At 47.3% G+C, this 26,324-nt stretch overlaps 1 protein-coding gene across 3 annotated transcripts in view; it reads right to left on the bottom strand.

Annotated features, from left to right (window-relative positions):
- TMEM132E (transmembrane protein 132E) overlaps nucleotides 1–26,324 on the bottom strand; it is a 124,588-nt gene that overhangs the window by 11,616 nt on the left and 86,648 nt on the right. For all 3 annotated transcript variants that reach the window (XM_083479192.1, XM_083479191.1, XM_083479193.1), the window contains exons 2-5: nucleotides 21,680–22,580; nucleotides 17,666–17,806; nucleotides 3,811–4,003; nucleotides 2,778–2,921 (exon numbers count right to left, since the gene is read on the bottom strand). In XM_083479192.1, coding sequence (XP_083335318.1) covers nucleotides 2,778–2,921; nucleotides 3,811–4,003; nucleotides 17,666–17,806; nucleotides 21,680–22,580 — 1,379 coding nt within the window. The remainder of the gene's footprint in view (nucleotides 1–2,777; nucleotides 2,922–3,810; nucleotides 4,004–17,665; nucleotides 17,807–21,679; nucleotides 22,581–26,324) is intronic.

Genomic DNA, 26,324 nt, shown 5'->3' with positions numbered 1-26,324 from the left:
GGAGGAGACTCTTGAGAGTCCCATGGACTGCAAGAAGATCAAATCTATCCATTCTTCAGGAAATCAGCCCTGAGTGCTCACTGGAAGGACAGGTCGTGAAGCTGAGGCTCCAATACTTTGGCCACCTGATGAGAAGAGAAGACTCCCTGGAAAAGACCCTGTTGTTGGGAAAGATGGAGGGCACAAAGAGAAGGGGACGACAGAGGACGAGATGGCTGGACAGTGTTCTCGATGCTACCAGCATGAGTTTGACCAAACTGCGGGAGGCTGTGGAAGACAGGAGTGCCTGGCGTGCTCTGGTCCATGGGGTCACGAAGAGTCGGACACGACCAAATCACTAAACAACAACAATATTGCCAGATCGCAGGATCAGGGAGGAAGCCGGCTGGGCTGGGCTGGGCTGCTGCTGGTCCACATTTGAGCCATCCCTAGGTGGATCAAATAGTTACGTCTCAAGATAAGGCAGCCTAACACCACTCTGTGGGAGCTCCGTGGCTCTGTGTCATGGACTGGTTGGACGCAGAGGAATGGTGGGAGGAACCAGCTGGGAAACCCCCAGGGGAAGAAGTCTCGGAGCTCAGGGAATGTTGGTAGGATGACGATGAGCGGTCAGAGGGAGAAGACTGTGGGGAGGAGGTGTCAGAAGCTGAAGGAGCAACGGGGCTTAGTGAGCTGGGAGAGTCCGTGGCAGAGAGAAGTCCAGAATCAGAGGCAGAAGCTGAAGCAAGAGAGGAGGGAGGCCAAGAGGCAGAGAGATCTGGCTGGTGAAGAGGCACGGATGTCTCCCCTTCCTGCTGCAACCAGCTCCCCTCCTCTCTGATCTCCCAGAGGCATGAAGAGGGCAGAGACTGGCAATGTGTAGACACAGTCTCTGATTGCTTGGGGATTACTTCAGTCTCGGCAACTGCTTCATGCGGGCAACATCTACCAGAGACAAGTTGCTGTGCTTATTAGGCCTGGCATTCCTGCTGCTGATCATATTTCCGCTAATAAGGAGTTAACTGTGACTTGTACTACATGATTCATGGTTGGCTAGCTCCTGTTCACTGGATGCCCACGAGTTCTCGTGTTCTCCTGAGCGCAAGGGATCCGCGTCGCTCTGAGCCAGACGGGGCCGCAGCATCCGTCAGCCTCTCGCTGCACAGATAACCGGAGGCTTGTTCCTCCGCGCTCCTCAAGCCCGGAGATCGATAGAGCTACTCCTGTTGTTTATGCCCCCTCTTTGCAATACACACCCGGGGAGTGGAGCCACCGACGACGCCACGGCTCTCCTTAATGCTGAATTATTTACAGTAACAGATAGCGGGTTGCCTGATGGATGGTGCAGGTTTATAGTCCTGACAGAGCAATCGCCCTCCCTCCAGTCTCTCCAGGTACGCAAGAGTTCCTGCCAAGCATACCTCGTTCGGAGCAATGTCAACATAACTCAGTAGGTTGGGGGGGGGGGCAGAGAAGGAATAGAGGAAGGTAAGTCAGAAGAGGAGGCAAAGGGGCAGTGACTTGATCAATTATTCAACCCGGCTCGCAGGCTCGGTCCCGTCCCCGGATTCGAGGGCCGGCAACCGGAGAGATTTACGAGCGGGGAAGGAGCACATTAGCCCCATCAGAGTGTCTCGGAGCCTGTCCAGAAATGCAGGATTGCTAGCGTGCTTGCTCAGGCTGAAAGGGAACCATTAAAACCTGGCAATGGTAAATCAAACTTGATTGTTTTCAGTCCAGGCAGTGGGCGAGGGGTGTAAGAATAGAAGAAGAGCCTGCCGGATCAGGCCAGTGGCTCTGTCTAGTCCAGCATCCTGTTCTCATGTTGGCCAGCCAGATGCCTCTGGGAAACACACAAGCAGGATTCGAGCGCAAGAGCCCTCCACCCTTCTGTAGCTTCCAGCAACTGGTATTCAGAAGCATCACTGCCTCTGAATAGAAACAGAAAACAGCCCTCATAGCTAGTAGCCATTGAGAACCTTCTCCTCCAATCCTCTTTTAAAGCCATCCAAGTTGGTGGCCATCATTGCCTCCAGTGGGAGGGAGTTCCATATGCACTGTGAGGAATTTGGCAGGGAGTGGGCTGGCTGCTGCCGCCTCTGGAGCAGGGATTATGTGAAAGTGGTGGGAGGGTGTATCATGGGGTAGAGAAGCTGCAGAAAGGTCAGAGCACCTTTCATACAAGGAATTGGGACTTTGGGGTTAGAACAAAATAATACTAATAATACTAATAATAATTACTGTCATTTTCCCAGACTGGGGCTCAAAGTGGCTTACAGAAATCAAAACAACACAGATAAAATACCAAAAGCTAGCCAGAAGCGGACCTAACTTATAGAATAAGAGAACAAGAAGAACATATGTTTAAAGAAGATTGAAAAATGTTGAATATACAGGGGGAAAGTGTGTACACTTGAAAACGTTGGGAGCATTAAGATAAATTCACCTGTGTAAATAAGTATTGATGGATGTCATAATGGAATACTGAATGGTTTAGTTTATATAAAATATGCAGGGATTTGTGTTATGCAAAATAAACCATGAAAAGGGAAGAAGGGAAGTCATTGATATTTTAAGATTGTTTAAATGAATATTTTAAACTGTAAAACAGATAAATACACACACACACACACACACACACACACACACACACTGTTAAAAAGTAATTAAAATAATACAAAAATGCAGATACCTCTGGTTAGCCATGTTGGGACTGATCTTACAAATGCAGTTGTGCCTCTTATATACCCACACAGCCTGGTTCCCCATCACCCACCTTGATTTTTTCCCCCACCCACCTTGATGATGTCCTCATTGGTGGACTTGCATTCTGCGTCAGTTGAGATGTCCACGATGACGCCCGTCATCTCAATGGCAATGACCTTGACTGGGATGGCCACCGTCCGACCTGTTAGGATGGCCGTATTGATGATCTCCGTGTCCTTGAGGGGACAAAGGAGGCTGTGGTAGTTAGAGTGCCCGGATCCTAAACTGCAGGGAGGGCGGGGCCTTTCTGACCTTCCTCACCCTCTGCCTCCTGTGGGCCAGTTTTGACACCTGGACTGGCCAACTGGCCTGCAAAAGTCCCTTGTGCTGCTGGCTCCAGTTTTGGTGAGGGGATAGAAAAAGGTAAAAAGGTAAAAGACCCCTGGACTTTTTGTCCAGTCAAGGGCAACTATGGGGTTGCGGCGCTCATCTCGCTTTCAGGCCAAGGGAGCCGGCGTTTGTCAACAGACAGCTTTCCGGGTCATGCGGCCAGCATGACTAAACTGCTTCTGGTGCAACGGAACACTGTGATGGAAACCAGAGTGCACGGAAATGCTGTTTACCTTTCCGCCACAGTGATATCTATTTATCTATTTGCACTGGTCTGCTTTCAAACTGCTAAGTTGGCAGGAGCTGGGACAGAGCAACAGGAACTCACTCCTTTGCGGGGATTTGAACCACTGACCTTCTGATCAGCAAGCCCCAGAGGCTCAGTGGTTTAGACCACAGCGCCACCTGCGTCTGTGATAGAACTACACTCCAGGCCCCAGAAGCGTGGGAAACACAGGCTTCTTTACTTGAGTCAGGGGAATGAGATCATGCAATGGGTCCAGTGGGCCAGTTTTGGGATATGGGCAGGTCAGGAAACAGAAGGGGTAGCGCACAAGGCATTTTCTCAGCCAGAACTCACTGGACTCAGTTCCGGCACCTCTCAGGTGGGCACCATTGCTGTTCTTAGAGAACATGGGAGGCATTCATGGTGAGTTCCAGAACTCTTTTTCTAGAAAAATAGCACTGGTAGCACAGATACAAACCAACTTCCAGCCTGACTACTGGGACCCTCACCATGGCCAGTGGCAGGATGGCACGAATGTCCCTCTGAATGACCGCCAGCTCTGTCACAGCCTTCTCTAAGTCGGGCGGAGGGTTTCGGCCTCGGTAGTCTATATGCCACATGATGCGGCGGGTCACCGATTGGCTGGTGAAGTTCTCCATTTCAAAGTCCAGCTGCATGACCTCATAAGGGGAATCCTCAGCCCTGCAGAGAGAGGGAGAGAGAGGAAGAGAGAGAGAAAGGTGGATGCCAGCAGTGGAAGAACACAGAAATGGTTTCTTTACACAGATTGGAAGACTCCAAGCTGGTCATTTCCACATCCAGATCTCCGGAAATATTTAACTTACTTATTTGACGACGCTTAAATACCACTTGACTGTAATAACACCTCTGAGCATGTTAGGAAACCTCTATGTAAGAAGGTGGATGTCATCAGTGTGGTGGTTACAGAGTGTTGGGACCTGGGAGACCCGGGTTCGAATCCCCGCCCAGTCAAGAAGCTCACTGGGTGGCCTTGAACCAAGCACTCCATCTCAGCCTAACATACTAATTATAGCTCAGTAGGTTAAAGCACAGTGCTGATAGCACCAGGTTGCAGGTTCGCTCCCTTTAGGAGACAGCTGCGTTGCAGGGGGTTGGTATAGATAATCCTCAGGTTCCCTTCCAACTCTATGATTCTTTGATACTTTGCAGGGTTCTTGTGAGGACGAAGGAGAACTATGTAGGCCACCATGAGCTCCTTGGAGGAAGGGTAGGATAAAAATAGTAATAAAATAAGTAAATAAATGGAGGTGGAAATTGAGGTGGTTTCTTTACACAGATTGGAAGATTCCAAGGTGGCCGTTTTTATCCCTTGCATCTAAGTCCTTAAAGAGTTTTACTTCTTTGTTTGACAACATTTATATACTGCTTGATCATAATAAAACCTCTAAGCATTTTACCAAAGAAACAAACAAAAAAACTGCATTAAATTGATGGGTGTAAAACATTTATTTATTTCGCAAATTTTATATACTACGGGATCATAAGAAAGAAGTCTCCAAGCGATTTACAAAAAGAATAAGAATTATTGGTAAACACCAGTTTGAAAGCTATTTAAAACATTCACACGAAAATAAAATCAATGATAAGCTAAACAGCAAATTAAAGGGCACCTCCGAGTTCTACGTGTCAGCGTAGCCTTGCCTAACCACAAACGTCTGCCCTATGTCAATAGGCAGGGAGTTCCGAAGTGCAGGAGCTGCCACACTAATAGATTGACTTATTACAAATTACCTTGAGTTTGGCTTCCCTTACTTAAATGAGGTGCTGAAGATCTGAAAGGGAGGGGGGAGTCAGAGAGAGAGACAGACAAGACAGACTCTCTGCGCCTCTTTTATGTAACGCAAGCTGAACCCTCCCTTCTCTCTCCAAAAGAGTTCACTGAAATTTTCTCAGCCATCTTCACAGGCTTTTGAATTTCCACCTCCCACGAATGGACAAAAAAGCAGTCTGGGTACCACATTTATTGCATGCAGGAGCATCTTAGTGTGTGAGGCCCCACCTGCCGTCTGAAGTGTTGCCTCTTCAATGGGAACGAGGCCTCACTTAGAGACTTCTGTGTGGGTGGAGATGAGCATTAAGAGGTTTAAGGCACAAGCTTAATGAGAAATAGGGGCTCTTTAGAAGATAGATTTTAAGGATGGATGGAGAGAGAGAGAGAGAGAGAGAGAGAGAGAGAGAGAGAGAGAGAGAGAGAAGGGAGAGTTATTTACTAGGAGGCTATTGGGGAATGGCATGTCTGGTCATCAGAATTCAAGTGTCTTGGCAGCGCTATTTTTCTAGAAAAAGAGGTGCCAGAACTCAACACAAACACCTCCCTTGTTTTATTCTAATGGCAGCAGCACCCACCTGAGAGATGCTGAGACTGCGTTCCAGCTAAAAAATAAATCCCTGCATCTTGGAACTGAGAGAATGGATAGAGAAATATCCCCCTCCTTCTCTCCAGAACTCATAGGCACCCCGTAAAGCTGAATTTTTGCAGATTCCAGGGAGATGAAAAGGACTTATTCGCACAGTTAACATTTGGAACTCCCTCCCACAAGAGGCAGCAATGGCCACCGACTTGGATGGCTTTAGAAGAGGGTTGGGCAAATTCCTCGAGGATAATAAGGAATATATCTGTGGCTACTAGCCATGGTTCCTATGTCTCGCCTCCGTTACTGGAAGCAGTATGCCTCTGATTAGCGGAATCAAAAGTAACACTGTTCACCTGCTATCCCATTTAAAAAACTCTTATCCTTGATGCCGGTCCATAAAGAGTAAGGAATCTAGAATATGAATTGTCTCACTGCGGATTGTGTTTCTGTTTTGGGCACCGCCTTCTTATACATATCAAAGTGCCATTTATTTGTATTACTTTTACAGTCATACCTCGGGTTACAGCCGCTTCAGGTTGCATTTTTTTGGGTTACGGACTGCCGAAACCCGGAAGTACCGGAACAGGTTACTTCCAGGTTTCGGCGGTCATGCATGCGCAGAAGCGTCAAATCGCAACATGTGCGTGCGCAGACGCGGGTTGCAAATGCTGCGGGTTGCGAACGTGCATCCCGCACAAATCACGTTTGCAAGCCGAGCCTCCACTGTATTTTTAAACCAAAATCAAGTAATAATATGGGTGTCTCCTCCACCAGCACCATGATGAGCAAATGGACTAGAACCCGTGACTCCACAGCACCCCCTACAGCCCAGCCGCTCTCGTCACGCCAGAGCCCCAAAGCTCCCTCCCAACCCTTCTGCACCCTCTACCCCTGGAAAACTCTCGCCCACGGACTCTGCAGAGGCTGCGGACGTCAAGGAGTCAAAATGCCAAGGCAAATGAAAGCCTTTGATGTCCAAATCCCCGAGAGCGGTGAGGACTGAGACGCGTTTCACTCCCCAGCTGCAGTATTTGATCCAGGGGCGTGTGTTTTTTTCTTCTTAAAAGGTGACTGTAATCACTTTGAATTCATCACCCGCCTCCAATCTTCCAAGGCTGAGTTTAATCTGCAGCCCGGGAAGGAGCCAGTCCGCCAGTCCCCCTCTGGTGCTTTGTCCAGCCCCTTCATCTTGTTACAGCTAAAAATATATAAATTGAGCAGCGTGGTAGATTGGCCTCTCTGCAAAACTGCAGACCTACCTGGGCACGGCATGTTGCAGGAGCAGAGAGTTATTTGGAAGTCATCCCCAGGAAACCTAAGATGGGGTAGTTGGCAAAGCTCCCCTGAAACGGCCCACCAACAAAACCCTATTGCCACCATTTTCTACAAGCCACTGGAATGGGAACATAAGTTTAGAAAAGTGCCCGGGATCAGAACCCGCAACCCTCCCTGAAGACACAGTGAGAACAAGATGGCGGACTAGGTGGGCCACAGGTCTGATCCAGCAAGGCTGTTCTTATGCTTTTATGAAGGGCGGGGGGCAGAGGTGCTGGGTTGCTCCCAAGATTAGGGGGGGCTGGTGTACATCGTGAGCATGTGATGTCACATGTGTGACATCACACGTCTCCCAATGCTGTGCAGGGCAGCCTTCTGCTAGGCTGCCCCAGCCCCCCTCAATACTGTTGGGGAGGGGGCTGGGCCTCCTTCAAACAAATATTGAGGGGGCTGAAAACAACTCCACCACCTAGATTGGCGCACCTGGGTGGGGGCCAGCAATGTTGACCAGAACGACTGCTTTGGTTCTGCTTTTGCGTAAGCCACTAAATCGGATGAATGAGATTCAGGTGCGACCATCTCTGCAGTTCAAGATCATCCCATGAAAGCAGCACTCCCACAGACCAACAGACCCCCGTGTGACACCACTGTCCCCAAACCTGAGAGCCAGCCTGCTGTTTGATGCCCGCCAGCTTCCGATTCTGGGCTGGGCGCTTTTGATGTTCGCCTTGCTCGCTGCTGGAACCTCCCGACCAGCCTCCCCCGCCTGCTCCTCCGCTTTCTTCCCAATTTATCTTGGAGTCTAAGAAATCTCAGCCAAGCATCTGAGCCGTTCCCTTCCTCGAGGAGCTCGGTTTAAAACAAGCCCACTACAAAGGCTTATCAGGAGCTCTGCAGGAAGCCTCCGCGGGGCAGCCGAGCCCGGCCTTTGATCCCTGCCTTTGGTTTCCGAGATGGCTGTATTATTTTTGTAATGCTCCACTCTCCGTGCATTTTTCAACCTTCCCTTAATGGCAGAGCTGGGTCTTGTGGGTGTTCAATTCGAAGCCCCTCCTCACCGCACGGCAGGGACCTCCTTGCCCCCCGGCATAGGTGGGCTTTACCTTGAGGAGAGGAGAGGAACCGGGAGGTCAGAGGAGCTACACAGATCTGACTCACTGTATCCTGGCCCACACTGCCAGGGTAGAATCGTAGAAATGTAGAGTTAGAAGGGAATCCAAGAGTCCTCTAGTCCAAACCCCTGCAATGCAGGAATCGCAGCTAGAGAATGCTTGGCAGAGGAACATCCAACCTCTGCTTAAGTACCTCCAATGAAGAAGAGTCCACCATCTTCTATGAAGAGCTTTCTGACAGTCAACAATGTTCAACAGTGGAATAGGCTTCCTCGGGAGGTGGTGGACTTTCCTTCATTGGAGATATTTAAGCAGACGCTAGATGGCCATCTGTCATGGATCCTTTAGTACCTCCTGTATCACCTGGGAAGACAGGCGAACTAATGCCAGTGTACAGGAAGAAGCAAAGATCAACAGTGTCGAAGCAAGGATTCTTAGACATCAACTTTGTTGGACTGGTCATGTTGTTCAGATGCCTGAATATCATCTACTCTATTCCAAACTTTAAAATGGAAAGCGTAATGGTGGTGGTCAACAAGAGGTTTAAAGACTCTCTCAAGGCAAAACACCTGGGAAACACCAGCCTGCGAGTGCTCCAATTGGAGAACAGCTTTTACCAAAGGTGTCATGAGCTTTGAAGATGCTTGAACTCAGGACGAAAGGGAGAAACGTGCTAAGAGGAAGGCACGCTTGGCAAACCCTCACTGTGATCAACTCCCGTCCGGAAACCTATGTCCCACTGTGGAAGGACATATGGATCCAGAATTGGCCTCCACAGTCACTTACGGAAGACAATCTTACTTGGCTACGAGTGATAGAAGAAGAAGAAGAAGAAGAAGAAGAAGAAGAAGAAGAAGAAGAAGAAGAGGAAGAGTACTTTCTGTGTCAACTTTTAAACACCTGCTGAAAACTCTTCTATTCTGCCAGGACTTTGAAAACAATTAAGAATACATCCTTCCACAATTATTAATTGAAATCATTTTTTAACTTTTTATGGTTTTATGTTTGTTGCAACCCGCTTTGATTGATTTTTTTTACATTACAGCACACCAATATTTTAAACATAAATAAATATTTCTATTACACCCATTTTACAGGTAAAGGCATCAAGGCCAGGAGGGAGCTCATCACACAATGACTCCGTGTCCAGCACTCTGTACATGGATGCTGGAAAAAAGAGCCAGTGGGCCAAGCGTGTGGCCTGTAAGGTTGGCATGCCAACTTGTTCTCCTGGAAAGATTGCTGTGCATTTAATAACTGCATGGTGAGCAGGAATGCAAATGAAGGAAAACTCTCTCCCCTTGAGCATCTGTTACGCGGGTGTTGCAGGCATAAAGAGTCCTACTCGAGGATGGGGATGGGAGGGAGTTGGGTAGAAAGATCTTTATCTTCCCCTTGCTTCACCCCCACCTCCTTAATCATTTCCCTGAACTCAGGTGCATTCCCAAATCTGGAGACTCTGGCAGGGACGTGTTTCAGTGCCACCTCCGAAGCCACAAGCCTCAAGGAAGAGAGATCTCTGGGCTTCCGGATGAAAAAGAAGTCTGTCTGGTGGAGATAACCATATTCCCTGCTGGGGGTGAGCAATCAGCTCAGGATGGGGGACAAGAGTTATCAGTCGCAGCCAGAACATCTGGCCGATCAGAGGCTCTGCCAGGCTGTGGCGTCGTCGGAAGATCTCGAGGAAGGGAGCCAAAATCAAGGTGGAACAGGATGAAAGGAGGAAGGGTGGATTTGTGAGGGGCTTCAGAAAGCTGAGCAGAAGTTGAATGCAGCAATCAGACAAAGATAAAGGGGTGGCTGTGCAAAGGGTGAGATGAAGAATGAGGAAGAACCCATCTGACTGCAAATGTGGGTGCAGGGCATGGTCCAAAGATGTATGATGCAGCCACTTTGCTGAAGGAAAGCAGCTCAAGAGTGACTCAGGTAGGGGAGAAACTGGATTCAGTTCCCATGTACAGGCAAACCAGCCTCATCTGCAGTTTCTGTAACAATATGCAAACTGAAACACAGAAACGCCCTTCAGATGTACCCTTCCCAGTATGTTTCCAAGCACAACTCAAACTGTTGGTGATGACTTTTAAAGACCTAAAAGGCCTCGATCCAGTATACCTGAAGGAGCGCCTCCACCTCCATTGTTCAGCTTGGACACTGAGGTCCAGCTCCAAGGGCCTTCTGGCAGTTCCCTCCCTGAGAGAAGCAAAGCTACAGGGAACCAGGCAGAGGGCCTTCTTGGTAGTGGCGCCCAACCTGTGGAACGCCCTCCCATCAGATGTCAAGGAAATAAACAACTATCTGACATTTAGAAAACATCTGAAGGCAGCCATGTTTAGGGAAGTTTTTAATGTTTGATGGTTATTGTGCTTTTAATTCTGTTGGGAGCCACCCAGAGTGGCTGGGGAGGCCCAGCCAGATGGGTGGGGTATAAACAATAAATTATTATTATTATTATTATTACACGCCTCTCCTAATTTTGCAGCACTATACTCCAATCAAGGAATGTGAATGAGACCATTCTGAAATCAAGTGTGCATGCAAATGCCCATGTTAGTGAAAATAAATGTGCAAAGCTGCTTTGCAAAATGCATATGAGGCGAAATTGCATGCAAGGATGAGTGTATCAGGAGAACTTTGCACTAAAATGCTGGAGAGTTTTCATGAGGACTTAAAAAAGGAAAAAAGCATACTGAACTCTGGAAAAATGAGAAGCTGAAATTTCATCCATCCCTAACTGAGTCTGCTCAGTTTGTGCATGGGAGACCACTTGGGAACTATTCAGACTCCTGCTTCCTTGAGTTATACCGGGACAGAAATGCAGGATCGAAATGTAACAAATAAATAAGAGAAGTAGGAGAAGCCCAAAATAATAGCAAAAAGCGCTGTATTAATATCATCATTATCTTCATCAATAATATTTATACACTTAATATGCAAAACTGCTAAGCGGTTTACATAAAACACAGTAAGATAATTTTAAAAGGGGAAAGGAAAATGTGTACACAACATTTGGAACCCAAAACACAAAGAAATACATCAGTGAAAACAGAGAGGCCATCCATAGAACATTCAGTTACGTATCAATAAATAATCAAACAGAATAATGGGATGAATCTCATGCAGCCCTCTAGAGCTTTAGATACAGTGCCTTCTTGCAATCCCCACAACCATCATCTGAGGGAGGTGGGTATTATGATTATTTCCCCCATTTTGCAGACAGTGTAAGGAGCTAAGGCTGAGTGAAATAGGCTTGTCGGAGGCCACATGTCGGAGGCAAGAACTGAAGCTGGGCTGCTATCAGGCCCAGGCAGCAGTGCCAACACTCAGGCATTATGAAGGACATTATTATTATCATTATTATTATTAATATTATTATTCTAATCACAATTCCAAAGCGCTGTTGCAGCTATCTTATAAATGATTTCCAATCAAATAGCATTCAAACAACTTCACAGAAGGGCACAAACATCAAGAGACCAAATCTACCAAACCATTTAATCATCTGTTTTGCCTGGCTGGTAAATCCCAACCTTAATTCTGATGTGATTTCACCTTTTCTACCAACCAAATAATAGGAACAGGGAAGGGGGAGTTTGAACAGATTAATTAATCTTTCTTTTTTCCTCTTTTCCCCTTTTGGGATGTTTTTCTTACTTTCCCCTTCTTCCTTGAGTTTCGGGCAAGAGTTAAGCAACTTGAGAGTTTACGTTCAAATTAATTTTGCCGATAGAATTGACGCACAAAAACCGTGTACATGCCAGCCTGATGCTTAGTAAATAAACAAATAAGTAAACAAATAAGCAAGCCACCAACTTGGATGTCTTTAAAGAGGATTAGGCAAATTCGTGGAGGAAAGGGATATCGATGGTTACCATCCTTGATGGCTATTATTTGCCTCCCTGGTCAGAGGCAGCAATGCTTCTGAATTCCAGTTGCTGGAAACCACAGGAGGGAAGTGTGTTCTTGTTGGTGGCTATTTTGTGGGAGGGAGTTCCATGGTTTAACTATGTGCTGTGTGAAGAAATACTTCCATTTGTCCTTAATCTGCCACATTGCATCTGGCAGTGGAGGCAGAACACAACCATTGTGGCTAGAAGCTGTTGGTACCCTCCTTATCCTCCATGAATTTGCCTTATCCAAATGAGCGGCTCTCACCATAATCATGTGGGAGCGAGTTCCACGGTTTAATTCTGCAGAATCGCGTGAAGAAGGGCTTTCTATGCCCTGCCTTTATAAACCAAGAACCCCACCCACCCAGGCGAGGTCTTCTAACTCCCGAAATGATTGGTTTGCCGAGCAGGTAAACACCTTTCCTCCCTGTTCGGGAAAGTCTTTTGATTTCTGTACATTCTCGTCTCCAGCTTTCTTTCATGTTTCCTCTTGGATTGTAAGCCTGCAGGCAGAGTCCTTTGTCTGCCTCACCTACTTTGTACAGTAGTGAGTGGTTTTAGGTGCCGGATGAATAATCAACGAGAGCCCTGCAGCCAAAAAGACCTTACAAAGGGTGAGTTCAGGTCGCCAGTTACCATTCAGGTCGGTGGATATCAGTTGCCGGAAACCACAGGAGGGGAAAAGGCTCTTGTGCTTGAATTCGGCTTTCTGCCACTGTTCAGCCCCTTTGAGAACAGGATGCTGAACTAGACGGGTCTTCCTCATTTGTCCATCAATCTTGCTCCAGCCCCCCTCTGCTCCTAACTTCCTTACCTCTTCCTAGGCCTCTTCCCAAAAAGTTACTCCTGGCCCCCATAGGAAATTGCCTTACACCAAGGCAGACCTTTGCTACCTCTAGCTCAGGATTGCCAACACTGACTGGCAGCATCTCTCCAGGCTTTTAGGCAAGGGATATTCCCTGTCCGACCTGGAGACTGGACTTTGGGACCTTTGCAAAGCAAAATCCTACCACTGACCGACAACCCTTCTCTCCTAACAGGAGAAGCCGTCCAAGACCCTTGGTCCATTTAGCCCAGCATCGCCTGCACTGACTGGCAGCAGCAGTTCTCCAGGGTTTTGTATGAGGAACGTTCCCTGTCCTATCTGGAGACTGAACAGAGATCTTGCTCTGCCACTGAGCTATGAGCCTCCTTTTCTTTTTAGGATTATAGACCTTATGGTTCTGAATAAAGAATTACTTTGGAGTAAAATGCTCTGGGATAGCTCAGTTGATAGAGCATGAGGCCCTTAATCTCTGGCTTGTGGGTTTAAGCTCCACGTTGGGTGGAAAGATTCCTGCATTTCCATGGAGGTGGGCTAGATGACTCTTCTGGTCCCTTCCAACTCTACAGTTCTATGAGAAGAAGCTGCCTTCTGCAACTGGTACCTCTAGCTCAATATTGTCTCCACTAACTAAGTCTGATTTCAAACAGGGCTCTTTCCCAGGATACCTGAAGGAGCGTCTCCACCCCCGTCATTCTGCCCGGACGCTGAGGTCCAGCGCTGAGGGCCTTCTGGCGGTTCCCTCATTGCGAGAAGCAAAGCTACAGGGAACCAGGCAGAGGGCCTTCTTGGTAGTGGCACCCGCCCTGTGGAACGCCCTCCAATCAGATGTCAAAGAGATAAACAACTACCTGACATTTAGAAGACATCTGAAGGTAGCCCTATTCAGGGAAGGTTTTAATGTGTGACATTTTAATGTATTTTTAATCTTTGTTGGAAGCTGCCCAGAGTGGCTGGAGAAACCCAGCTAGATGGGCGGGGTACAAATAATATATTATTATTATTATTATTATTCCCCCCCAGCTCTACCTGCAGATACAGCGATTGAACCCAGGACTTCCTGCAAGAAAAAGCAGGTGATCTCCCACTGAGCTATGAATGCACTTGATGAGAACAGGAAGATGCCTTCTACTGAGTCAGAAGACTGGTTCATCTAGCTCAGAATACTCAACAGTGACTGAGAATGGCTCTCCAAATGTTTCAGGCAGGGGTGCCTCCTAGCTCTCACCGAAGATCCTGGGGAAAGGACCTGGTACAGTCTTACCTCGGGTTAAGTACTTAATTCATTCCGGAGGTCCGTTCTTAACCTGAAACTGTTCTTAAGCTGAAGCAACACTTTAGCTAATGGGGCCTCCCACTGCTGCCGCGCCGCCAGAGCACGATTTCTGTTCTCATCCTGAAGCAAAGTTCTTAACCTGAAGCACTATTTCTGGGTTAGTAGAGTCTGTAACCTGAAGCATATGTAACCTGAAGTGTATGTAACCTGAGGTACCACTGTACTTTCTACATGTGTAAGGCGGTTGTGGCGTTTGCCCATTCGTTGGGGATAAATTTGTACTGGGGGAGAGAAAGGGTGAATAGGTGGACCAATAAGAAAGCCCAGGGCGGAGCCTACCTGATTTTGAGGCTCAGCCCAGAGGTTTTGACAGTTCGGTTGGTTCTTTTTTTTGGGGGGGGGAGAGAGATAGAGGAGTCAGAGTGAGCTAGAGACAGGGACAAGACTGAGAGGGAACAGAGTGACAGTGTTTCAAATATATTTTAAAACTTGTTCATGTTTAAAATAAACTTTAATCTTCATTGTTAACTCTACCTGACTGAGACTCAATACTTCACCAGGGAATCCTGGGTTTTTCCCCACAAAATTGGTGGCAGCGGAAGAATAAAGTAGTGGTGTACAGGTCAATAGTATGTGAAACGACCGGGGGCTTGTGGTAAATCCAAAGTTGCCCATGACCTCCATTCTAGGCTGGCTCGGCCATGTCCACAGATTGGAAGAGGACAGGATCCCCAAAGAATAAGAAATACTAATAATAAATTTTGATTTATACCCCGCCCTTCCCGGTTTAAAAACTGGGCTCAGGGCGGCTAACAACAAATTTAAAACACTTTAAAACACTTAATTATAAAAGCAGCATAAAATACGGTATAAAAACATGAATAACAATAAAATACAAAAATAAAAAATCAATCAGATAATCCCCAGGGCTCTGGCTGAATTGGTTCTACTTGGGCCAGTGAGGAGGCCAGGGGAGAATTTGCTGTGGGGTCTCAGAGCGGGTGATCTTCATAAAAATGGGGAGGGGAAGGGAAGAGAAGGGAAATAAAAGATCAGGGTGAATTCAAATTAAAGGCCAGGCAGAATAGGTCTGTTTTACAGGCCCGATGGAAGGAGGTTAAATCCTGAAGGGCCCTAGTCCCATGGGACAGAGCATTCCACCAGGTCGGAGGACGTGCTCTATGGGGGAACGGGCTTCAGGCACCAGGACTGCTGGCAGACCAAGTCGGCGTTACAAAGATGCCTGCAAACATGGCATGAAGGCTGGCAACATCAATCCACGCCATGTGGGAATCCCTTGCAGACGACCGCAGTGTGTTGAGACAGGCAGTCAGGTCGTGCATTTACAGCAGTGACCAGAGGAGGAGCGCAGAGAGAAGGAACGCCGTGGTGCACCTGCAGCAGCACAAGCAGACACTTTGGTCTGCCCCAGCTGCAACAAAACATGTCTCTCCCATGTCGGTCTCTACAAACACAGCAGGCGCTGCAACCGCCCAGCGGTTTGACTTCACCCCCTAAGGCGCATTCCTCCACTGTCTCCCGAGACTGACGGATGCCAACCCATGGAGCGGTTGACAATGATGGGGCTGAAAGCATTTCTTGGGGAGTGGAAACTGGCTCCCCGCCCCCCGCCTGAGATAAAGGGCAAGATACAAGTTCTGTGAATAAATGCTAGCTAACATCTTTCCAGGTTCAGGCAAGCCTCCGCAGAAATGTAATTTTAAAAACAACTACCACCAGTCTGCAAGATTCCAAAGAGGCGCAGCTGTAAACAATCAGAGATTAAAAGAACAAAGACAGAATGAATCCATTCTAAGAAAATCTCATTAACATTAATCACTAGCATACAGACCAGTTCACAGGAGTTCATCCACACTAAACCATTATGCCTGTATCTTAAGCCACTTTTTAATTACTGCTGGATACGACAAGTTTATTTAAAACATTGTGAAACTGTAGCTCAGAGAATCATAGAAGCATAGAGCTGGAAGGGACCCTGAGGGTCATCTAGTCCAACCCCCAGCAATGCAGGAATCTCAACCAAAGCATCCATGACAGTCGCCCATCCAACCTCTGCTTAAAAACCTCCAAGGAAGGAGAGTCCACAACCTCCAGAGGGAGACTGTTCCACTGTCAAACAGCTCTGACTGCCAGAAAGTTCTTCCTGATGTTTAGACAAGAATCTCCTTTAGATACTAGAAGACGGCTCTCCTATCTCCTCTCAGTCTCCTCTTTTCCAGGCTAAATATACCCAACTCCCTCAACTGTCCCAAATAAATCCTGCCAATTTATCAATCTCCACTTCCCTTCTCAACATTTCATTCAGTATACATGTTTTTAAAACCACTGATTTTATCTATAGTCACTTGATTGCATTATGTCTGCTGTTTTGAAAGTGCTTTTGCTGCAGTTTTGAATGAATGCTTTTATGTAAACTGCTTAGAGGTTTTTTCTTTTTCTTTTTAATTAAGCAGAATATAAATCTTGCTAAATACAATAAGGACACAAGCACAAACCACTTAGGAACAGGAAAAGAAAAGGTTTAAATCAATTCAGTAAGAATACAGGGCAATCAACTATACAGTACGACTGCACCTTACATGGGGGTTCAGATACATGAGTTCTGTGCATACATGAAAGTCAGGTACACCCAAATCTTTAGAACTGCCCCACATCTAGAAGGTAAAGAGGAGAGAAAGCTTCCCCAATGCTCGTAGAAACAAGGCAGAGAGCTTAAAAGTTCTTTTTGCACTGGGAAACCCCAAATGGACACTGAGCAAAAAGGTCTTTTAAGCTCTTCGCCTTGCTTGGATTGAACCTGTGCTACCTAAAGACCAAAAAAAAAAAACCTGTTTATGTATGCTACAACTGCAGCCAGAATAATTCATGCTCAGAGATGGAAAGAAGACCCTGTCCCAAACAAGAAGGAGTGGCAGATTAAATTAATGGACTATGCCAAAATGGCAAAACTTACTGGAACAATAAGAAACCAAGAAGAAAGAAACTTTATTAAAGGACAGGGGAAATTCGTGGAATATCTGAAAAGTTTTGTATAATAAGTTCATTAGCAGCACTGACCTAAAACAAGCAGCTAAATGTAATGTTATAGAAAAATTAGGGAGTAATTAATAATTGGAATAAGGTGGGAAATGCAGTGTTAAGAATTAAAAATATAAGAAACTGCAAAAGGGGTGGGGGGTGGGGAGTCAAAATATATATGTTTACTGGAAAATCATTGGATTTGTATGTTTGTAAAAAAAATGTAAAACTGAAAAATAAAATTCATTTATGACCGCAAAACAAACAAACACACACACACACACACAATAGTACTGTGCAATAAGACAGTTTCCTGCAGTCCAGTCATCAATCTGCACCTCCCCCCCAAAAAATCTGCTGAAAAGGAAAGTCTTCAGCTGGTATCCAATGTTAACCAAGCTTGGTGCCAGTAAGTGGGACAGTCTATCTGACAAGCACACGGTGGCCTCACGAGGACATCACGTGAAACACAGCCATTGTGTCTAGTAACCGCTGCATTAAAAAATGTAAAAGCGCATGGACAATACTGGCCAAAAATCTCAGAAGCTCATCCTACCTGGGTTGAGCGCCGCCGATCCAGGCCACGTCGACGGTTGAGGTGGAGTGTTTGCTGCCAGTCTGGAACTCCGAATTCACAAGCCACTTGGGGTGCCTGGGTCTGGTCGTGAGGAGATTCACCCCTTTCTTGGCCTTCACTCTGCCAAGCAGGAAGAGACAGAGGAGAGCAACACCCGTTTCTGAAGGACCCTCAAGTTCGGCTCCCAACCCTCCTCCTCATGCGCCCTCGGGCAAGTCGCTTAAACCTTCCCAAATTTGTTTGAATGAACTGAAATGGCAAGCTTGGGCTTTACCAGATGGGGGCAGCCATAACGGTGGGTTAGAATCAGAATGGTGAAGACGGAAGGGATCCCCAGAGGTCCTCTATCCCAACCCCCTTGGCAGTGCGGCAATCACAGCTAAAGACTCCCTGACAGATGGCCACTAAACCTCTCTTTTAAAAAATATATCCAATGAAGGAGAGCCCACTACTTTCTGAAATAGCCATTCCACGGTCAAACAGCTCTCACCCTCAGAAAGTTCTTCCTAATCTTTAATCTCCTTTCTTGCCATTTGAATCATCGTTTGAGTCCTACCCTCTGGAGCAGCAGAAAGCAAGCAACTGGTATTCAGAAGCATTACTGCCTCCAACCATGGGGGCAGAGAATGGTGACCAGGAATAGCAGCCGTGGATTGCCTTATCTTCCATGAATCTGTCCAATTCTTCTTTTTTAAATAGTTTTTATCAAAGTTTTTGTGTTACAAACCAAACAAACAAATAAACAAACAAACAGGGAAAAGGGTGTCTATCATCTCCACTTTCAATTCACAGTCTTTATCATATTTTTCACATTTCACATTTTTCAAAGTGAGAGACACTTTTGTCGTAGACATCTTGCAGCTGGGCGGAAAGAAAGGGAGGAAGAGTGTTGTTCTTTCGGCCCTGTTGCATAGTGTTAGTGCAGGGGTTTGTGTCAGCATCACTTGGGCAGGTCCATTGCTTATATATATATTTATTTATCGCTACTGACATTGCGAGAGATCAGGGGGCCCACAGCTTGGTTGGCTGCATTCAGTTGATTGCAGTGCGGCATGTTTGTTTCATATCGGGGTCAGAGCAGGCAGGTTAGCCATATTGTGTCCAATCCTCTTTTGAAGTCATTTGAGTTGGGAGACCAACGCTGCATCCAGTGGCAGTGAGTTCCATAGTTTATGCTGCTTCACATGGATTTCATTTCACCTGTCTCTCATCTTTTTCCCTTGCAGAACTTAGCAGGGTGGGAAGGATAGGGGCAAAGTGAGAATGAGTTGACTCTGCTTTCTAACGGCTCCAGCTCCCATTACAGTGGTACCTCGGGTTACAGGCGCTTCAGGTTACAGACGCTTCAGGTTACAGACTCCGCTAACCCAGAAATAGTACCTCAGGTTAAGAACTTTACTTCAGGATGAGAAAAGAAATTGTGTGGCGGCGGTGCAGCAGCAGCAGGAGGCCCCATTAGCTAAAGTGGTACCTCAGGTTAAGAACAGTTTCAGGTTAAGAACGGACCTCCGGAACGAATTAAGTTCTTAACCCGAGGTATCACTGTACTGTTTGGGCTACCTGCCTTCTCCCCACCAGTCCCAAAGAGCACCAGCAACCACTGGCTGGAATGTAGCCTACTGTACAGCAAATGTGAAAATGAACAGTCTCCTTTGGGAGGTTTTCAAGCAGAGCTTGGATGGCCATCTGTCATGGATGCTTTAGCTGAGATTCAGCAGGGGGTTGGACTAAATGACCCTTGAGGGGGTCCCTTCCAAGTCTACGATTCTATGATATATTTTGCCACCCGCTTTTGGCCTCAGGCCCAGCCTACCAGCAGCATGTGGTTCTCAAGGAGTTGCTCACAAGGGATTGTTGCACTTGACCTAACAAGGGTTTCCCTTCCATGTTCCAAATGCTGCTGCAATGCTAGCTTTCTGCCAATTCTAGAAGCTCATGTTGTCTTGTATTTGATTCATGAGGCAAGTCGAACTTTCATCTTCAGGGTGGGTGGGGGGAATAAATAAATAACAGATGGTCTGAATAGATGGAAAGAAAGGCAAAGGGCCCAACAGGGGCTCTGGATCCCTGGGAGCTGGAAAACCTTGCTGCTCGATTTTGGATCCCAGGGAAAACATCCAACTCTGCAATGGGAACAATGATGAATAAATAATACAACCTATTTGCATCTATTTGCAATGCAGGGTTGCTTTTTAGCGCAGGTCATGCGCTGAGTGAATGATGCCATTTCACAAAAAGTCAAGAACCTTCCAGCTCCATAGTTCTACAATTCTGTGATTTGTGGGAGGTTTTCAAAACATCTGTAAGGGATTCTTTATCTCTGATTCTTGCATTGCAGGGGGGTTAGTCTAGATGACTCTAGGTGTCCTTTCCAACTCTACAATTCTATGAATGTTTGCCAGCTTGGATAGCTCCCTGAGCCGACGAGAAAAAAACCCAGAAGTGATGTGAACAGTTGATCCGAGGAGATGATGCAAAATGAAATAAATTATGCAAATGTCCCCCACTTTGCCTAATTGACATAAGGCGCCGAAATCAGCTGTTCCTGGCGCCGAACACAGATTTCCAGGGTGTGTAGAACGTGGCTGCTTTCTAACACCACCCAGCGTAAATCCATGAATATTGAGAAGGTCTCATTGAAAGGAGAATCCAGAAGGATCGTTGCTGGGTCTCCAGATATAAACAAGACACGGAGGTGGATTTTAAACTCACAGCTCAAGGGTGATAAGGAAAAAATCAAGTCTCCAGGCAACTACGTTAGAAAGCTGCCTTACGTGGAGACAGACCAGAGCTCCAGGGTAGGTCATCTCCAGGCAAGGCTCTGGCAGAGACTTGCTCCTAAAACCCTGGCAACCTGCTGCCATTCAGTGCTGACAATATTGAGATAGGTGGACCAATGGCCAGATTCAGTATAGATATGTTCCTATTTAAATCAGTCTTCCCCCCCCCCCCGACCCATGAGGACTGCAGTCTTGCTTTACTCCTGGGAGAAGGACAGCAGCTCAGGGGCAGAACATCTGACTTGCAAGCAAAAGGTTGCAGGTTCAATCCCCTAGGTTCTCCAAAGGCAGCGCTGAGAGAGACTCATGTGTGATGTCTAGGAAAGCCACTGGCAATCAGTGTAGACGAAGCTGTGCTGGATGGACCAATAGACTTGGCATGAAGAGGCTTGCTAATGCTACTCTAGGCTGCATCAGCAGAAGTATACTATCCTGATCAAGGGAAGTAATAGGACCACTCTATTCTGCCTTGGTCAGACCACACCTGGAATACTGTGTCCAGTTCTGGGTACCACAATTTAAGATGGATATTGACAAGCTGGAATGTGTGCAGAGGAGGGCAACCAAGTTGATCTAGGGTCTGGAAACTAAGCCTTATGAGGAGTACTTGAAGGAACTGGGCATGTTTAGCCTGGAAAAGAGAAGACTGAGAGGAGATATGATAGCCATCTTCTAGTATCTAAAGGGCTGCCACATGGAAGTTGGAGCAAGCTTGTTTTCTCCTGCTCTGGAGGACAGGACTCGAACCAATGGCTTCCAATGACAAGAAAGGAGATTCGGTCTAAACACCAGGAAGAACTTTCTGACAGTCAAAGCTGTTTGACAGTGGAACGGTTTCCCTCTGGAGGTTGTGGACTCTCCTTCTTTGGAGGTTTTAAAGCAGAAGTTGGATGGCCACCTGTCATGGATGCTTTGGTTGAGATTCCTGCATTGCAGGGGACTAGACTAGATGACCCTTGGGGTGCCTTCCAACTCTACGATTCTATGATTCCTGATTCAGTCCTTTATTCAGAACCATGAGGACTAGAACCTTGCTTTCAGAGACCTCCTTGGAAGCCAGATTCCTGCGGGTAAAGACGTTTCCCTCTCCTTTCCTCATGTATAATTGCCAGTGAGTCCTAACCAAGCAACACTCCCACCTAGAGAGCGACACATGTGATTTGGACGTTGCAGCAACCATCCCGTCCGACCCTCTGCCTGAGGCGCTGCTTACCTGAGGGTGAAGTGCTCGACCGTCGAGTTGTGCATCAGGTAGAGGACGATGCTCAGAACCTCTCCGGGCTTGAGAGGTTTCTCTGGCAGCTGAATGAAGACGTTGTCGTCTAGCCGCTGCTCCTGGAAGACTGGGGTGGGGGGCGGCTGCACCAGCCTCAGGCTGCCAATGCGGAGCAGCGGGTGCTGCGTGGGACCCTCGGCCCGTGCCCCTCCGCCCCCCCTCCGCCCGGCCCCCTCTCCCCCGCAGTCCCCCGCCCCGTCAGGCGCGTGGAGGGTGTAGTAGAGCTCCACCTGCTGGGTGTCCCCGGAAAGGTCCATCCCCTCCGGCGCTTTCCTCCGCCCCAGGGGCACGGCCGAGGGTCCGAACCAGGCCTGGGGCAGCTCAGCCTGGGCCAGGCAGGAGGCCAGGACCCCCCGCAGGCGGCAGGAGGTGCGCAGCTCGCGGGCCTCGCGGAAAGCGTGCAGCCTCACGCAGGGCAGCCGCTCGGTGGCGCCGAAGTCGTCCCAGTCCCTGCCAGCGACGTAGAAAAGAACCTGCGCCGTGGGCTGGGTGGCCGGCACCCGCGTTCGGACGATGAAGGCGCGCACTTTCCAGTTGACCGTCAGCCGCTCGGGGATCTCCAGGGTGCTGGAAGGCTGGAGGAGTTCTTTGGGCAAGGCCAGGCTGGCGCCAAAAGGCCCCAGGGAGACGTTCAGGACGGGCAACTCCTTGGTCTGGAAGACGACAAAGGGCTCCGAGCGCGTCAGGCTGGCGTTCCAGCCTGGAGGCCGGGTCTCCCGCAGGAAGAAGGCCAGTCGGGTGTTGGACAGGCGGTAGCTCACCGGGAGAGTGGCAGGAGCCGAGGGAGGCTGGGAGGTCTCTGGGGGCTCCGAGCTGGTGGGGAGGACCTTGGCGTGAGCTGCAGAAAAGGAGAGAGAGAAAGAGGGAGTCAAAGGAGGTCAGGCCGGTCACCCTGCAGTGCACCTCCCAGACATTAGGGGGTGCCACAGCAGTAACATCAGCTTTCCCGGAAATAAAGTTGTCCACTTCATGAAAGCTATATCCCACTTGGTTGCAAAAACGAAAAACCTCAAAGCGGTTTGCAAAAATGATAAAGCAATATAATTACGTATCAATAAGAAGATGGGGCCACAATAATTCATGGCTTTCAAAAATTACTCCTGCGTTCTCTCCCCCACCCCCCGTTATACTTTATTAAATGTTCATACGTTCCAATACATAGTAATTTTTTTCATCTGTTTTGCTGACTTCTCACCCCTTTTTCCATTGTGTTTCTTATTTCTCCTCCCTTCTATTTCTTATACCACAACACATAGCTGTCAACGTTTCCCTTTTTTTAAGGGAAATTCCCTTATTCCAAATAGGATTCCTCGCAAGAAAAGGGAAAAGTTGACAGCTATGCAACAACAATACAATAATCTCTAATTCCTTCTGTTGTTCATTGTTCAAATCCTGAGTTCATCATACTATAGTATTTCTTTAAGTATTCCGAAAAAGCTTCCATTCTTCCACAAAACAATTGTCATGACTTTCTCTTATTTTGGCTGCTAACTGCCAATTCCACATCGTCCATCACCTTACTTATCCATTCTTCTTTGATAGGATCTACTTCTTCTTCCTTCCATTTTTGTGCATAGAGAATTCTAGCTGCTGTCACTACATACATAAACAGCTTAATTATCTTCTCTCTTTTTTCTTTTTTCTTTTGAACTTCTGTCCCTAAAACCCCTGAGAGAAAAGCTATCATTTCCCCAAATACCTTCACTTTCTTACAAGTCCAACACACATGAAAAAAAATACTCCTGCATTCTCTACCAGTTAACAGAAAGAACATTTGAAACAGGGGAGAGGACATCTCTGTGAAATCCTCTCAGGCAGAATGCAGGGATTCCCCTTGGCAGTTCCTTACTTTCGAAGGAAGCCAAGAGTTTTGCAAAAGTCCTTTCTTTATATTCAACATTTCCTCCAAGGAGCTCGAGGTGGTTCACACAGTTTTCTCCCTGTCCCCATTCTATCCCCTCAACAACCCTGTGAGGTAGCTTAGGCCGAGAGACAGTGACTGGTCCCTGGTCACCCAAGGAGCCTTATGCCCAAGTAGGGATTTGATCCCATGTGTCCCACTTCCTAACATGGAACGCTAACCACTATACTACACTGCCTCTCTGTTTTAGGGGAAAGCAAGTGCAGAGGTGCATACTTTTTTGCAACCAGGGCTTAATATGAAATGCATGCGAAACTGGCATGGGAACTGAGATGCACTCTTACTGATCAGGAAAGGGATTTCGTGGTTGCGGGGAGTTCCACAAAGTGTCAACCCAGCTGACCAGACAGGTGTCCTCCATGCTAAGAAAGCAGTTAAAGACAACGAAAAAAGAACAACGAAACAAGAGTGCATAGCCATTTCTTTTATCATCCCTTTTTGTATTGTTGCCAGCTCTGGTTCGCACCCTTTGGAACCGGGTACCAAAATATTATGACTCGTTTCTACGGATTGCGTCCCTTCCAAATGCTTCTGCCTGGGGTTAAGACACACTGACACCACCCTCTCCTTGCCCCCTTTTCTGACACAAGCAACACCCCCCCCTTTCCATCCCCATCTCCCTGACAGACATTTTGGCTGTGAACCATAAATACTTTGTGGAGGCATCTCTGCTCTGCCAAGAGCTGCTGATTGAAGGACACAATCTGCATGCAATTAAGTGGGTTAATGAAGGTGATTGCTTATTAATAACTCTGACTCCGTCTCGCAGCTCGGGAGATCAGAGGGCAGCTGGGACCCACCCACTCCCGGCTGCTGCTGCTCAGAGGTGCAATGCAGAGGTCCCGATGTGCTGGTCAAATGGCAGAATGCTGCCAGTCCAAAGAAAGACCTGACCCGTCACACTGAAATACCATGAGCTGCAATTCAGGACATAACAAATAACAGTCGCTATGGTACTTGGGCAGGAACGGAGAACCGCAAGCCCAGCGGCAAGGGACCCCAACATTAAAGAACCATCGGGAGAGAGATACACCCCCCCCAATGCAGAACTGGAAAAATTAACAGCAAAATTAAGAGGATGTATCAATGAATGTTTTTTGGAAAAACGCGTGCCTTTTTCGGACCACTTGAAGAAATATTATAGTACAATGACCTCGCGAGCAGGATTTGAGCTATGAGCAACAGAAGTAATTAGATTATAATATTGCGGTTGTGCTTTAATAGGCAGACGATAGAGTGAAGAAACAACTCCATGGGAAACAGGGTGGGAAGTCGACAAAAATGTCGAGACTTAATAAAATACAATTGAAAAGAAAAGGCATTGGGAGAGACATGGGCAACAACCCCGTTAATGTTAACGGCTGGAATCATGTTTGGGACAAGAGTCCTTTCCGATCGTCCTCTGCAAGAACAAGGGGGGAAATGTGCCCCAAATAATGCACAGGTGGTAATCTACATCCTTCTTTGGTTAATAAATTTCACAAAAGAAGATAAGAAGAGTCTGCTGAGTCCAGCCAATGGCCCATGCAGCCCAGCATCCTGTTCTCATGGTGGCCGACCAGATTCCCCTTATGGGGAGCCCACAAGCAGGATTCGAACGCAGGAGCGCTTTCCCCTCCTGTGGTTTCCAGCAACTGTGGAGGCACGGCACAGCTTCCATAAGCAGCCCTCTCAAACTCCATGAATTTTTTCAAGCCTCTTTTAAAGCCACCCAAGAGGGTGGCCATCACTGCCTCCTGTGGGAGGGAGTTCTGTAGGCTAACTCTGCACTGAGTGGAGAAAGACTTTTTCTTTTGTCTGTCCTGAATCTTCCAACATTCAGCTTCATTGGATGCCCACGAGTTTTATTGTTATGATTCAGATGTTGTATGTGTACAGTATGAAGCCCTCCTCTATCCAGCCCTGCTGCTCAGTCACTGCCAGCTCAGAAGATGGCTCCCTTCCCCCTCGGCTATTCAGATAGGCTGCTTCTGAACATGGAGGTTCTACTTCGCTAGCAAAGCTAATAGTCATGGACACACTTTGGGCAGAGTTGCACAATACACTTAAAGCATGTTCAACACACATAATTTAATGCACAGTACTTCCCCACAAAACTCCTGGCACCTGCAGTTTCCCCCTCAAAGAGAGATCACTAAGCTCACAAGATACACTATCTATTTAAAAACTGTATTGTCTACTGGTTTCAAAAAACTCCTGGGCAGTTCTGAGCACACCCCGCTAGTAAAATACAAAGAACAAATGGTTTGTGCATTGCCCCGGAAAACCTTTCCGTTGAAGAGCAGAATCATTATCCTCATCTTTTAATCTGATGATGGTGCAAATTCAAGAGGACCCATTTTAATTCTGGAGGATCCCATTTTTACGTGGACCCCATGGGAAAAGCAAACTATTGTTGGGGTGTATCTTTGCTTTCTCTCTCTCTCTCTCTCTCTTGCTCTGAGGAGTGTGACCTGGGGGAAGGCAGGGCAGGAGAAGCAACCTGTGTCAATCTCCCGAAATTCCAAATTTGTGCATGGACAGCCCCTCCCCAATAAAAAAATGGTGCCCCCTGCTGGCTCTCTTCTGCAGTTTTGGCACCAAGCAAAGACGTGCTTAATTTTCTCAGGCCTTTTAATTCAATTTGCTCTGTTTTATCTTGGCTGGGATTGTATGGGGGTA

This window comes from Podarcis liolepis, assembly GCF_965112155.1.
Source record: "Podarcis liolepis genome assembly, chromosome: 16".
Classification (NCBI taxonomy): Eukaryota; Metazoa; Chordata; class Lepidosauria; order Squamata; family Lacertidae; genus Podarcis; species Podarcis liolepis.
The sequence above is the reverse complement of the archived record's forward strand: the minus strand, read 5'-3'. Positions and strand labels throughout refer to the sequence as shown.